A 16279-nucleotide genomic window follows, 5' to 3' on the forward strand; every position below is an offset into this window, starting at 1 on the left:
GCACTTAACCCACTGCGCTACTGCCTGACTCCCACGTTTTCACATTCTAAAATCTCTCAGTCTTTTTCAAAAACTTCCAAAAACTAGGGGCTGGGTCATGGTGCCCCTGGTTGAGCTCACATACACATTATCATGCGTAAGGACCCAGGTTGAAGTCCCCAGTCCCCACCTGAGGAGGGCAGGGGAGGGGGGAAAGATTTGTAAGCATTGAAACAAGGCTACAGGTGTCTTTCTATCTTCCCCTCCTCTCCAGTTTCTCTCTGTCCTATCAAAATGATATATTTTAAGGACCAGGTCGTGGTGCACCTGGTTGAGCGCACATCTTACAGTGCACAAAGAAGCAGGTTCAAGCCCAGTGCCCACCTGCAAGGGAAAGAAGCTTCACGAGTGGTGAAGCAGTACTGCAGGTGTCTCTTTGTCTCTCTCCCTCTCTGTCACTCTCTTCCTTCTCAATATCTAGCTCTCTATCCAATAAAGTTAATTAAAAAAAATTTTTTTTTCTTGAAAACCTACAGGAACTTTTCTGTTAAAACTATGTGATTGGACATTGAGGGTGGGGAGAATATTATATGATACTTTTCTTAAAGAGAATTACCAGCGTCACATATGCAAACCTGTATGATCTGGGTGGCAGATAAGAACTCCTCAAATTGTGATTTCTCCCTGGCCCCAAAAGCATTTCTTTAAAAAGAACAGTTTAAACAATGAAATCAGAATGGCTGACAAAATAGACCTTGAGGCATTCTTATGGTTCCAGAGCTGAGAACTCTTTTCAGGATGTCTTCTGTTAGCTGGGAGACTGGTGTCCTTGATGTCACCTCTGGTACTTTATAATTATCAAGTGGAAAGACATGAGGAAGGCACAAGTCCAAGTCTCTTTTGAGTTTAGACTGAAAGCCAGCTAGCTGCCAAGACAGCGGACCATGCCCTGGTCAGAGGCTTGCATTAGCAATGTCCCAACAGCCGTTATGACTAGACAGGGTTCCTCCGGGTTTTTGCCAGCAGAGAGGAGCAGAGGAAGTCATTATCGGCATTCCACCCCTGTGTCACAACCTCAAAAGTGTCTGCTTATCAAAACTGGGCTTCTCACATGGAGCTAAAAAAAAAAAAAAAAAAAAGGTGAGCAGTGCAAAGACAAAAATGACACGTTGGAGGCTCTGAAGGAGAACTTTACTTTATGGCCTCATCTATTGCAAGGAATATGGTAGAAAACAGTTATTGTGTGTTTTTTGGGGTCCAGGAAATGAAATAAATCTTCTTGGTATAAGTTTTCTTTCACTCTCCTCCTATCTCTTATTCTAAATAAACAAAATATTCTTTCAAGGAAAAGAGACTGAATAACTTGAGTATAAAATGAAAAAACACTGATGCTGTTTTGTTTTTTCAGTTCCCCAGACCGCCTTGAAGTCATCCCAACGTGAGACTCAGAATTCTGGGCTTTTAATAACTTCCACATTTAAAGAACACCTTATTTCCGGTAAGAAAAGAATGCTAAGAATTTTGAATAATCCTTACTCATCATTCATTTTAGCACTTCATATTGAAAAAAATTCTGCGTCAGACGTAAGTTTCTGGGTATATGGTATGCCATGTGCTGTCTCCCCAGCCCGATTCAGTCAGTAATTCTTCAGAATGAAAAATTGAGGTTTGGAGCTTAGCACTGACTTGAAATGTGAATGTATCTAGCCCATGGAGAAGGCAGATGAGATACACAGTAACCACTCCTCAATTCAACCGCAAGCACATCTTCGCTGATTACTGATCTACAGAAAGCACACAGCATTATGGTTATGCAAAAGTGTTTCATATCCAAGGCTCTGAGATTCCATGCTCAATTCCCAGTTCCACCATAACCCAGATCTGATCAGTGTTCTGTTCTAGCGCCTCTCTCTCTCTCTCCCTCTCTAAATCTTTGAAAATATGTATTGAGTGTCTTCCTTGTGGTAGAGCTTTATCAACATCATTTTTCTCCCCGAGGCATCAAAACAATTTTGGTGGGAAAGCCTGACCTCAGCGATGCTGAGGAACTTGTCCTCAACCACACTTGCTAAGAAACAAGCTAAAATGCTTTTGCTCTGTCTCTCTCTATCTCTCTCTCCCCTTTCTCTCTCTCTCTCTTTCTTTCTTTCTTTCTTCCTTTCTCTCTTTCTTTCTTCCTCTCTTTCTCCCTTTCTATCTTTATCTTCTTGCTCTGCCTACTGACTAAACACTAGTTTTGTAATACTGTAGGGTTTTTAGTTGTCTACACATATACATGTATATGTGACTCACTATACTCACTGCCAAAGTTCTAGTGCCATTACACCAGAGACCCTTATATATATATACACTTATTATTGGATAGAGACAGAGAGATTCTTGAGAGGGGAGGGGGGATAGAAATGGAAAAAGACAGAGAGACACCTGCAGGCCTGCTTCACCACTCCTGAAGCTTTCCCCCTGCAGGTGGTGACCAAGGGCTTGAACCGGGGTCCTTGAGCACTGTAATGTGAACACTTAACCTGGTGTACCCCCACTGAATAGACCCTCTTTCTGACCATCTTCACCCTTTTTCCCCCCTGTCTGTTTCCTCCAATAACCATATATTTCACAGAACTTAAGAGTCAGCTTAAGTTTCATTATTTCAGTTTCACTTGTTTTAGTTATTTGTATTTTACAGGAGGGGAACCACGAATTTTTTTTTTTTAAATCTAAATGCCCATTAATAAATGACTAGATAATGAAGTTGTAAGACATAAACTCAATGGAATACTACTCTACCATTAAAAAAAATACACACACGCACAAAAACCCACAATGTCTTTCTAGACAAAATAGATGCCACTGGAAATGACTATGCTAAGTGAAATCAGGAAGACAAACATTTAATCCTATGTCTTGTTTTTCAAATTCTGAAGTTTCTGCTCTGATACAAGGCAACTGCTAGTTTATTTGTTATTGTGGTTCAGCCTTTTGTCATTGATAAGCAGTGGTAGGTATAAAAGGATATCAGATCACACTATATAAGGAGTAAAAATAACTTGACATTTTTCTTTCTTTTCTTTTTTTTTTCTTTTTTTCTTTTTTCCCAGAGCACTGCTAAGCTCTGCCTTACTGTAGAGCAGATGGACGCTGAGACTTTAGAGCATCAAGCTTGGAAGTCTTTTGCATAACAGTTATGCTGTCTCCTCCACTGAAATAGGAGTTCCTCATTGAAAATGCCACACAGAAATCTGACAGGCGTCGTAGAAAAATTGTTACAGGTTATGTTGAGATTCTTTGGAATTTTGTTGACAAATTATTATTAAATAATTAGTATGTATGTATATGTTATGGTGCTGAGAAATCAACAGTGAAAAAATCAACAGTGGCCAGGGAGATGACTCTTGTTGAATGTGGTTCTTGCAAGTCTAAGGTCCAGAAATAAAACCACTGTCTCATAAAATAAATCAAATAAATATTAAAAAGAGAAGAAGAAGAGGAGGAGGAGGAGAAATAGAGCTGGGGGAGACAGCATAATGGTTATGCAAACAGACTCTCATGCCTAAGGCTCTCAGATCCCAGGTTCAGTCCTCCAGCACCACCATAAGCCAGAGCTGTGCAGTGCTCTGGTAAAAATAAATAAATAAAATACAAATTAAAAAACAAATAGCAAAAAAAAAAATTAAAAAGCAAAGGGAAGAAATGTAGAATTAAATATGTGGGGAAGAAATGAAGAATTAAATATGTGAATTTAAAAAATGAACTAAGTCTATATCATCATGGAACTTCCATTCTAGATAGATAAGAGAGAAAAACCAACAAAATAAGAAGAAAAAAGGGAGATTGTTTTAAGTGTTGTGATGAAAGAGGAAGCAGGATAATGACCTTTGTTTGGAACCTATAGGTGGGAAACAGTGCTGAACCAGATATAAAGGTTCCATACAGACTCCTAATTACAGAAGCCTACACAGACCTGCGTCTTGCTATTTGGGTGGGAATTGGGAAGGCTAGGAACTCAGAGCAGCCCTGTTAGATAGGTATTATTATTTCTATTTTACAGAAGAGGAAACCAGAGCTTCAACAAGTTTATAATGATGCCTTGAGGTTACAGAGCTGCTGAGTGGGAGAGTCCAGATAAAACACTGGTATCTTGGGCTGCTGTTGGCCAGTCACTCTGTCCTGTTTCTTACTCCCCTTTGCTAGACCCCCACATTGATCTGAGGTTTCTCTGTTGTCTTCCAGCCAGTTAATGCCCAAGTACCTCCCATTCCTTTCCTGAAAACTTGAGCTATCCCGTTTTTTAAGTCCTAGGAAAACAATTCCACATCTAGGAATTTGGGGTCAACTAAAATTACACAGGTTCCTCCCCACCAGTTGACTTGAGGAGAGAGAAGGTGATAGAGACTTCCAAGCGAACACTAGAAGTAACTAGGGCAGGGCCGTGTGGTAAGGAGCCAACAAACATTTGCCTAAGAGAAGGAAGTCAATATCCAACACAACTCACAACAAACCCTGCGCCAAGTTACATCAATTACAGTTTCTATTGGGAGATGGAATTTCTCACAGACTAGGGACAACATGTGGTAAGCCTGGGAAGTAACTTACTGAATATACTATACGAATTTATAGAGGTAAGGGGACTAATTCAACTTTAAAATGCACAAACAGCGTTGATTGTTTTCTAATTTATTTTTATTATTGGATAGATATGGAGAGAAATTGAGAGAGGAGGGGTAGACAGAGAGAGACAGAGAGATACCTGCAGCTCTGCTTTACCACTTGTGAAGCTCCCCCCCCCTGCAGGTGAGGACCAGGGGCTTGAACCCGGGTCCCTGCACACTGTAGTGTGTGCGCTTAACCAGGTGCACCATCACCTGGCCCCAAACAGTATTGTTTTAAAACTAAATGTGAACACACAATATATAGCAGATTTCATTTCTTTGCCATAATGTATTTTGATCAATAGAGTAAAAGTCTTCTCTCAGCAGAAAATTATTTTTACATGGAGCTGGGTGGTGGCACACCTGGTTGAGCACACTTGTTACAACTCACAGGGACCTGGGGTTCAAGTCCCCAGTCCCCACCTACAGAAGGAAACCTTCATGAGTGGTGAAGTAGTGTGCAGGTGTCTCTCCCCTCTCAATATCTTCTTTCCTCTCAATTTCTGGCTGTCTCTATCAAATAAATAAACATAATTGATTTTTTTTTTTTTTTTTTACAAACTGCATCTGTCTCACATCTGAGGTTAAAAAGAAAAAAAAAACAATTCAGCTGTAATTGTGCCAAGTTTTAGACTCTCACAAACAATTGGGAATTTTCATATGTGTCAGACAAACCAAATGAGGTTCATCACTAAGCCCTTTTAGATAAAAAAAAAAAAAAAAAATGCATGCACAAGCTAAGAAAAGCGTCTAATACTGACCACATTTGCTATAGATGCACTTCTAGAAACCTACTGACACCAAAAACAAGCAGCCCAACATTCGCAAGCAAAAGGCATAACCGTGCCCTTTGAAAGGACATTCACTTTACAGCCCAGGGAAAAGGTTAATTCTGTTCTTCCTCTTTCCTCTGAGCTCAGTGACCTTTGCTGTAAACAGAGAGTGGTGCTTTGACACCATGTGAACATCAATGCTTACATAAAGTGATTATTTCTTTTCCTTTTCAGACAACAGACAAGACATTGGACTTTTATCAGGAATGGTCTTCTTTGCTGTGCTAATGTCAATTTTTTCTTTGATTGGGATATTTAATAGATCACTCCGAACTGGGTAGGTTTTGTAGAATTTGTTTTCTGATTTTAAAGCAGGTGGATAATCCAACAAGATGTCATCAGTTCAGTTGTTTACTATCAAAATTCATCAATGCTTGGGAGTCAGTCAGTAGTGCAGCGGGTTAAGCACACATGGCACAAAGTACAAGGACCAGTGGTTCTAGCCCCCGGCTCCCCACCTGCAGGGGAGTCGCTTCACAGATGGTGAAGCAGGTCTGCAGGTGTCTATCTTTCTCTCTCCCTCTCTGTCTTCCCCTCCTCTCTCCATTTCTCTCTGTCCTATCCAACAATGATGACATCAAGAACAACAACAACAATAACTACAACAATAAAAAAAAAAGGGCAACAAAAGGGAAAATAAATAAATAAATTTTTTTTTAAACAAATTCATCAGTGCTTTTATTCAAGAGAAAGGAAGAGGGAATCGGGCTGTAGCGCAGCGGGTTAAGCGCAGGTGGTGCAAAGCACAAGGACCGGCGTAAGGATCCCAGTTCGAACCCCGGCTCCCCACCTGCAGGGGAGTCGCTTCACAGGCGGTGAAGTAGGTCTGCAGGTGTCTATCTTTCTCTCCTCCTCTCTGTCTTCCCCCCCTCTCTCCATTTCTCTCTGTCCTATCCAACAACGACAACAACAATAATAACTACAACAATAAAACAACAAGGGCAACAAAAGGGAATAAATAAATAAAATAAAAATATTTAAAAAAAGAGAAAGGAAGAAAGAAAGAAAGAAAAAAAAAGACCAGTGCCTGATGGAGACCCAACCCAACTATATGCTCTACAAATGCATTTGGCTTACCCTTCCCACTGGTGAGAAAGTGTGACAGCCTCAATCATAGTTGTCTTATGGGAAGGAGCCTTAGAGAGGTGCAGTGGTCATTCATTCTGTACTAGGTACTAAGCCTAGAGTCCAGGTTCAACTGACACCACCACACATAGCTTCTCCTTCACTGCACTGACTTCTCATTGTGCCCTTAAGTTTATCTACAGCACCTGAATTAAAAAGAGTTTTTATTTGAAAGGCAAGAACAGACTAGAGCACTACTCAGCTTTCACATAGGGTAGTGCCAGGGATTGTACAAAGACTACTGGAGTCAAAGCTTGCAAACTGGTGCTCTAATAGGCTGAGTTACCTTTCCTGTCCTGGACTACTTACTGTGGCTAAGTTGCAACCTGCCTCATATTCCACCCAGATTAATTTGTTGAATCATAGTAAAGAGAAGTGTGGTAATGTTTGACTATGTCACTAAAATGCCCATTAGCTTAGTTTTTAAACACCCAGTCCCAGTGCTCATTATCTTTTACAGTCTTTATTCCCTGCCCCATATCATATTATTAAATATATATGACTAGATCATGAAAAATGAAACTTTAAAGAAAGCAAGACAACAATTTCCTAAATTTGACTAACTACAATGAGTTTTTTTTTTAATTGGGGGGATTAATGGTTTATAGTCTATAGTAAAGTATAGTAGTTGGTACATGTGTAACATTTCTCAGTTTTCCACATAACACTCTCACCTCCCACCTAGGTCCTCCTCTGCCATTATGTTCCAAGACCTGAACTGTCCCCACTCCCCCACTCCAAGTCTTTTACTTTGGTAATACACCAAATCCAATCCAAGTTCTGCTTTGTGTTTTCCCTTCTGTTCTTATTTCTCATCTTCTGTCTATAAGTGGGATCATCTCCTATTTATCCTTCTCTTTATGACTTATCTCACTTCACATGATTCCTTCAAGCTCCATTCAAGATGAGGTAAAGAAGGTTAATTCAGCATTTTTAATAGCTGAGTAATATTCCATTATGTATATAGACCACGACTTTATGTTTGGGACTCTCTGGGCCTCTTGAATCATAGTGTTCTTTCTGTTGCTTAGGCTGGGAAGTTTTCTTAGATTATTTCCTCTAGGATGATTACTTCTCTGGCTAATTCTGTTTTCTGCTTCTGTTAATCTGTTTTCCCTTTCCTCAACTTCCTTCTCCAGTTCACCTTTTTTTTTTTACCTTGCTCAGTTACAATACTAGCGTGTTCTTCTAGCTGGCCTCTTAGCTCAGCTATTTTGGCTTTCAGTTCTCTAATTACTTCAAGGTATTTTCCTTGAGGGTCTCATCTGTTGTTTCCCTATTTATGACAGACTTTTCCTCAATCGCTGTTCTCATTTCTGTGATTAATAGGTCAACAATTGCTTGGATACTTTATTTATTTATAATTGCTTCTGACTTACTTGGGATTTCTTCTGGGCTTCTATCCTGATTCATTGTGGTAGCAGTTTTATTTGCTCTCGATTTAACCATTTTTTTTTAATTGATGTGGTTTGTATTTCTCTGTCCTGTCACTCTTCAGTTGTTGTGTTGTGTAAGTACAAGCCACACTAAGATAGTCTTTTCACAAATGAGATTACAATCCTCAGAGAGTACAACAACAGCAACTGAAGCAAAGATTGATACAGTTCAAACAAAATCAATTAGCCAAGTAGCACCTCTAATCCAAAACCAAAAACAAACAGAAAAAGAAAGGAAAAAAAGAAAAGAAAAAAGACAAAGCAAGAATAGACAAGCAAATCTACTGTCAACTATAAATTCTAGAGACAGTGGGAAAAGAAAGGAAAGGAGAAAAGAGAGAGAGACACACACATACACACAGAGAACGAGCCCATTCCGAGTCAGACTTCTTCCACAAAATAATTCACAAACAAGTGCCAGTGAATACAGAAAGAAAAGAAAAGAAAAAAAACAGTAAGAGGAAAAAGAATTTTTTGAATCAGCTAGGAGGAAAGAAACAGAAAAGTGGAGAAAAGAGAGAAAGAAAAGTAAATTCCTCCCACAATATATAGCACACCCAGACACCTATCAATTGAAAAAGCAACAACAGTTAATTTTGGTCAACTTGGAGAGAAGGGAAAACAGACAAGAGCAAACAATAATAATAATAATGATATAAAGTAAAATAAATTTAAAAATCACTAACAGGCAATCTGCAGATTAGACCACTCCAGATTGGCTCCACACAGCCTTGTCCCCTTCCTAAACCAAGCAAAAACAAACAATTACAAGAAGCAACTCAAGAGGTAGATGAAGAAAGACAGGTAATCCAATCCAGGAAAGCCTAAGATCCTGGCTGGTGAGGTATTCTGTCACTCAGATAGAGCTCCAGCCCCCTTCAAAAAGAAACAACAACAAAGGCTTTGCTTGGGAAGATATCCCTCCTCCTTTGAAGGACACTCTTGCTGAACCAGGAATCTTGAGAGAGAAATTAGTTCCACAGGAGGCCTGCCAGGAGCAGCAGTGTAGGGGTTGGTCTTGGGGTGGGAAGAGTGCAGAAAGAAACAGCCAAACCAAAAGCTCAGGTCAAATCCCTGTTTCCTTTGTCCTTTTTGGCCTCTGTTTGCCAGTCCAAGGGTGGATTGTAGGAGTCTTTCCAGTGCCACCCTGCTCTTCTCCTCCACCACTGGCCTAAAATTCCTCCCCTCACCCTAGATTCCCAGGTTGAAAGCAGCTTCCTTGCAGAGCTCACACCAGGTGTTGCCTCCAAGCCGCCATCTTCATACCACGACTTGCTCAGCCATTCATCTATCATTGGACACCTAGGTTGTTTCCAGGTTTTGGCTATTACAAATTATGCTGCTGTGAAGATAGGTGTACACAGATCTTTTTGGATACGGGTGTGTTGGGTTTCTTAGGATGTATCCCTAGGAGAGGAGTTGCAGGGTCATAGGGTAGGTCCACTTCTGGCCTTCTGAGAATTCTCCACACTGCTCTCCATAGAGGTTGGACCAATTGGCATTCCCACCAGCTATGCAGGAGGGTTCCTTTGCTCCAGCATACACAGAGTATATCTAATCCGTTAATAGAAAAGAAATCTATTTGCTTGTTTCATGTGACAGTCTCCCAACAGACAGAATTACTCACAGGTTTGACACATGCAAATGTGCTTTGCTGAATTGATGACACTTGTTTATGTGATAATCTTTCATTTAAAGTTATGATCAAATTGCAAGCAAAAGATTTTTTTTTTTTTTGCAGAATTAGGACCAACGTTGTCATTCTTTTAAAATTTCAAATAGATAGTATGAGGGAGAGATAAACTTCACAGTACAATTCCACCATCCACTGAGCTTCCCTCAGTGCTGTGCCCACATATGGTGCTGGGCCTCACACCTGGGCTCTGTGTATGGCAAGGTACCTATTATATGGAGTGAACTATCAACAGGTTCCAGTAGAAAATTTAGAATAAGTTAATCTAAGTAAAGTTTAACTCTTTATCTGAAAAAGTCTGCCCAGGACAGTAAAATCACACATGTACAAGGCCCTGAAAATAGCAAAAGTAAAATAAGATAAAATGTGCTTGATCAAAAAGTCAGGGAGAGACTGAAAGGGGAAAAAGGGATTAAGAGGAGGAGAGAAAGAGACACCGGTGCACTGCTTCAACACTTCTAAAGACCCTGCAGGTTGGGGCTCAAACTAGGGAAACGTGTGTCCTACCGGATATGCCACCAGCGGCCTCTTCCCCATAACTTTTAAAGAGACGGAAATCTTAGTTCCTACATCATGAATTTTGATATTTCACATGCATTCCACTCTGGTTAATTTCTTAATCTTTAAAATGATAGTCTTCACCAATCCTAAAGTAAAACTCCTCCTTATGTTGTGTCCTTTTTAATTTTCTAGAATTAAAAGAAGAACCTTATTGCTAATACCAAAGTGGCTTCATGAAGATATTCCAAAGATGGAAAACAGTAAAGTCGTGAAAATGCTACAGGTAACTAATCGCCATCAAATAAAAAACAAGTGGCAGCTAAGACCAAAAGTACAGTCTGATAATTAGAGTATGATTTCCTTTCAAATAAATGAATTGTATGCCTATATTATCATATTATACAGATATGTCAGGACAAGATAATATATATATATGTATGTATATATATAATTAATATTTCCAATCATGCTTAAGAAAGATAAGAAGACAGAGTTGGGGGGCAGAAAAGAAAGATTGAGTAATACTATGCAGAAGAGGAGAGTAAGCTTTCTGGACCAGGCTAGTGGAAGTCACTAGTTAGCCAGGCAATTAGTAAATAATTTCAGGCACAGGAGGAAGACAGAACAAGTCAACAGGGTGAACCCCAGTGACACAGAGAGGGTTCTGTTTGCACAGGAGACAGAAGAAGCAGGTAGAACTCAGGGAGGGCAGCACCTTACCCTGAGATCCAATGCAGACAAGTAACTATGAGCAGACCATGGAAGGTGGTGTCCTCAGAAACAGGCCAGACGTCCAGATCAGTAAAGAGGATAAGGGGGCACTGAGACGGTCGGCGCTGAGAAAAGAAGGGACTGTGCTGACTAAGAGGGACCTGCGGCTGACTGTGTGCGGCTGACTGTGTGCGGCTGACTGTGTACTACGGGAGAGAATTTTCTCGCTTGGGTTCCACTTACTTTGGGACCCTCTCTCTGGTTTGGCCAAAAATGGCTCAAAACCTTTGGGTAGGACAGACATAGCATCCAAATATTGCAATGAAGTAACAGACATGGGATAGAACATGAGAAGTGTATCAAGGAGATATATTCAGAGATGGGCAGGAGCTGCTAAGGAGAAAGAGACAACATTCTAAGTGGAGAGAACAAGATGAGGGAGTCCGGAGGTAGCACACCCAATGGAGCACACATAGTTTGAAGCACAAAGATGTGTGCAAGGATCTGGTTCGAGCCCCTGATCCCCACCTGCAGAGGGGACGTGAAACAGGTCTGCAGGTGTCTCTCTCTGTGTCTCTCTCCTTGTCCCACCCTAGTATTAACCAGGCCTGACGCTGCTTAGCTTCCGGGAATAAATGAGATTGAGTGTGTTCAGGATGCTATGGCCATAGAGGATGCCTCTCTCCTTCTCTATCTCTCCCTCCTCTCTCAATTTCTCTCTGCCCTATCCAATAAAATGGAAAAAATGGCCACCAGGAACAGTGGATTCATAGTGCAGGCACCTAGAACCAGAGATAGAGATAACCCAGAAAGAGAGAGAGAGAGAAAGGAGATGGGCAAAGGTACATATAGTGTGTTTCTTTTGTGGAAAGTTTGCTGTAAGAAGTGGCTAGTAGAATCTAGGATCAGCATGAGAACATGGAAAACCTTTGGGAGGTTGGGAATACAGAACTTTGTTGGTGGGTGTGGTGCCCTGTAATCTACACCCTGTAATCTTATCATCTTTTTCCCCCCTTTTGTTGACTGAAATCAGGATCCTTATGCCAGTCCGTGCGCTTCACGCCTTGTGTGCTTAACATGCTGTGCTATCACCAGGTCCCCAATCTTATATTTTTTAATTAATTTTATTTTTGAGAGAGATGCAGAGAGAGAGAGAGAGAGAGAAAAACACCAGAGCACTGCTCAGCTCTGGCTTATGGTGGTGCGGATTATGGGGATTGAACCTGGGATTTAGGAGCCTCAGGCATGAGAATCTGTTTGCATAACCATTATGCTGTCTCCCCCGCTCCCAATCTTATAATCTTGTAGCCAACTATTAATAACAAATAAGAATCATTTTTAAAAATCGAGGGGACAGTGGGGCTTGGGGATAGCTCAGTTGTATGCATGAGGTCCCAGGCTGGGTCCTCACTGCCTCATAGCCTAGAGCTTAGCTGTCTCATTCTTTCTCATAAAAATAAGTCAGTAAATCTCAAAAGAAAAAGACAAGGGAGAGAGAAAGGGATGCTGAGAGAAAGCAGAATTGTTTTATATTTTTATTTAAAAAAATATTTTTATAGGGTCCGGGAGGTAGCACACAGGTTTTGCACATGTGACCGGAAGCTCAAGGACCAGAGAGAGGCATAAGGATCCGAGTTTGAGCCCCCGGCTCTCCACCTGCAGTGGGGTCGCTTCACAAGTGGTGAAACAGGTCTGCAGGTGTCTGTCTTTCTCTCCCCCTCTCTGTCTTCCCTTCTCTCAATTTCTGTCTGTCCTATCCAAAAACAACAATGACAACAACAAGGGCAACAAAAATGGGAAAAATGGCCTCCAGGAGTAGTGGATTCGTAGTGCAGGCACTGAGCCACAGTGATAACCCTGGAGGCAAATATGTATTTATGATTTTTATTATCTTTATTTATTTATTAGATAGACACAGCCAGAAATGGAGAGAAAAGGGGGAGATACAAAGAGACACCTGCAGACCTGCTTCACCACTCACAAAGCTTTCCCACTGCAGGTGGGGATGGGGGGCTTGAACCTGGGTTCTTGAGCATTATAACATGTGCACTCAACCAGGTGAGCCACCACCCGGCCCCTCAGAAGTCTAATCCTTATTCAATGATCCCTTTATAGTCCTTTAATATGTCTTTTCTTCCTAGGAACAGAATAAGTTTATGAGTAGCAATTCCAGCCAACAGGTCTTATATGCTGACCCGGTGGTTACAGAGATAGAAGTGTTTCTCCCAGAAGAACGCAAGCCCATAGTCTACACAAAGGAAACAAGTAGAGATTCCTTGGAGCCAAGAGACTGCCTGCAAAAATCTGCACACACCGGCACGACTGTTGTGTATATTCCTGACCTCAACACTGGATACAAACCCCAGATTTCTGAATTTCTTATGGGTGGAAGCCACCTCGGTAGTCATGAAGAGATGACTCCCCCAACTTTTAAACCACCAGATAGTTCCTTAGACCTGGGAGAGAATGCCAGTTTCCAAAAATATCCTCATTTTGTTTTTTCTGTCTCGAGTATGAATTCTCAAAGCAACACGTTATTTCTTGGAGACTTGAACCTTATTTCAAATCAAGCAGAGAGTAATCCTTCAGGCATACAAGACTCAGGAGAAGGGGAAACAGCCCTGCTTTTGGAAAATGCTTCACCTACTGTAATGATACCAGAGCAGACCTTGTTGCCTGATGACTTTGTCTCTTGCTTGGGGATCTTGAATGAGGATTTGCCATCTATGAATTCGTATTTTCCACAAAATGTCTTGGAAAATCACTTTAATAGGATTTTACTCTTGGAAAAGTAGAACTGCCTTATAAAGTTGAATCTCTACCTGCCTGCCCCCCCCCCCCAACACAAATTTTGTTTAGTCTTTTAAAAAAAAAGTTACAGAATTAAAATCTAATGGCAGAAGATACTTCATGGTCATAAAAGAAGCAGCAATGTTAGAAATATCTCCTGTAGGGAGTCGGCCAGTAGCACAGTGGGTTAAGTACAGGTGGCGCAAAGCGCAAGGACCAGAGTAAGGATCCTGGTTCGAGCCCCCAGCTCCCCACCTGCAGGGCAGTCGCTTCACAGGTGGTGAAGCAGGTCTGTCTGCAGGTGTCTGTCTTTCTCTCTTCCTCTTTGTCTTCCCCTCCTCTCTCCATTTCTCTCTGTCCTATTCAACAATGATGACATCAATAACAACAACAATAATTACTACAACAATAAAACAATAAGGGCAACAAAAGGGAATAAATAAATAAATAATATTAAATATATATATCTCCTGTATAAAGAAGGGTGTCAGTTATATTCCTTTAGAAAAGTTTTGAAGAGACAGAGAAACAGAGCGAGAGTGAATGAGACCACAACGTTGGAGCCACCTGAGTGAACACATTACCTGGGTGAACCAGTTCTCTGCCTCAGCTAGACCCTTTTAATTCCCCCTCACCACAAGGCATGGATCTCCCTATTATATGATGAATAGATAGTACAAAGTAAATGGTCATGAAATAAGTATCTTAAGTGGATTTAAATTTTTAAAAAAAAAAACATTTATGGTCTTTATTTATTTATTGGATAGAGACAGTCAGAAAGTCGAGAGGAAGGGGGAGACGGAGAGGGAAAGAGACAGAGAGACACCTGTAGCCCTGCTTCACCACTTGCAAAGCTTTCCCCCTGCAGGTGGGGACTGGGGGCTCAAACTCAGGTCCTTGTGTATTGCAACATGTGCGCTCAACCAGGTGCGCCACCACCCGGCCCCCTTAAGCAGATTAAAAAAAATTTATATTTAATTATTTATTCCCTTTTGTTGTTCTTGTTGTTTTACTGTTGTAGTTATTATTGATGTCATTGTTGTCGGACAGGACAGAGAGAAATCAAGAGAGGAGGGGAAGACAGAGAGGGGGAGAGAAAGACAGACACCTGCAGACCTGCTTCATCGCCTGTGAAGCGACTCCCCTGCAGGTGGGGAGCCGGGGTCCTTACGCCGGTTCTTGCGCTTTGTGCCATCTGCACTTAACCTCCTGTGCTACCACCCAACTCCTCAATGGATTTTTAAATCAAGACGTTAGCAACTGGTACAGCACAGAACTTGCATGTATGAGACTACCAATTTGATCCCTGCTACCACATGTACTGAAATGGTGTTCTGGTTTCTCTTCAGGTTCTCTCTCTCTATATATATATATATGTGTGTGTGTGTGTGTGTGTGTGTGTGTGTGTGTGTGTGTGTGTGTGTGTGTGTGTGTATGTGTATGTATATGGAAACAAAAATAATGAAAAAAGCTCAGCTCAAGGAACAGAGACATCCTGCATATATGTGGTCCAGCTGCCACAGAAAACCAACCAAACAAAAACCCAAAACATTATTTATTTGGAAGGAGAGACGTGAAACCAAGTATAAAGTGGTTAAAATTCTGGAGGCTGGAGAGTGGTGTACTTGTTTGAGTGCATGTGACAATGTGCAAGGCCCCAGGTTCAAGTCCCCACCTGCAGAGGGGAAGGGTTTGAAGTGCTTAAGCAAGTGCTGCAGGTGTCTCTCATTCTCTCTCCCTCTCTCCCCTTCCCCTTTCAGTCTCTCTGTCTCCATCAACTAAATAACTAAATAAATAAAGGGTTGAAATCCTTAGGGAGGAATTAGAGGTGGTTCAGATACCTGCCCATCATGTGGGATTGCCAGTGCCCCTTTGGTGGGGAGAGAAGCGTGAGCAGAGGGTGCTGTGCAATGCCATTTGAGATAACATACCAGACCGCAAATCCTGCCTCCTTAGCCTGCAACCATTAAAAAGTCGTCTCCGAGGGGCCAAGTTGTCATGCTGTGACTCAGAGGAGAGAGAGAGAGAGAGAGAAGAGATCCAGAACGGAGAGGGAACACAATTCTTTATTCATGGGGCACCTCAGAGTTGGGTGAGAGCGCAGTGGTTCAGGCCACGTGGAGCTCGCCAAAATGGCCTCCTCGTGCAGCAGTCTTCCCTGCCTCTAATCACAGAAGTGAAAAGTGGGCAAGAGAGAGAGGGGCGGAAGAAGAAGGGATTTATAGGGCAGTGACGAGCCGGGACAGGATTGGTTGGGAAGGGCACTTCGAGAATATCCTATTAACTCTCTGCGGGAACTGGCACTAGTCTGAGGGGACAACATGGCAGAACAGGTGCTCTGAGAATGTCCCAACTCTTGTGGGAATTGGCACTAGCCTGAGGGGACATCTGCACAGCACCAAGTGGTGGTGCACCTGACAGTGCACATTTTATCCTGTGCAAGGATATGAAGTCAAGCCCCCTGGTCCCCACCTGCAGACGGGATGTTTCATGAGCAGTGAAAAAGTGCTGAAGGACTCTCCCTCTCCCTCTCCCTCTCCCTCTCCCTCTCCCTCTCCCTCTCCCTCT

The 16279-nt window shown here is 41.8% G+C and overlaps 1 protein-coding gene across 1 annotated transcript in view; it reads left to right on the forward strand.

The window, feature by feature from the left end:
* The window catches only part of IL23R (interleukin 23 receptor), a 77948-nt gene extending 64110 nt beyond the window's left edge, over window positions 1–13838 (forward strand). Inside the window, exons 7-10 of the mRNA XM_007538154.2 lie at window positions 1388–1477; window positions 5630–5732; window positions 10403–10493; window positions 13063–13838. Of these exons, the coding sequence (XP_007538216.1) occupies window positions 1388–1477; window positions 5630–5732; window positions 10403–10493; window positions 13063–13716 (938 nt within the window). The 3' untranslated portion in view covers window positions 13717–13838. The remainder of the gene's footprint in view (window positions 1–1387; window positions 1478–5629; window positions 5733–10402; window positions 10494–13062) is intronic.
* The last annotated feature ends 2441 nt before the right edge of the window (window positions 13839–16279 follow it).

This window comes from Erinaceus europaeus, chromosome 13 (genome assembly GCF_950295315.1).
Source record: "Erinaceus europaeus chromosome 13, mEriEur2.1, whole genome shotgun sequence".
Lineage (NCBI taxonomy): Eukaryota > Metazoa > Chordata > Mammalia > Eulipotyphla > Erinaceidae > Erinaceus > Erinaceus europaeus.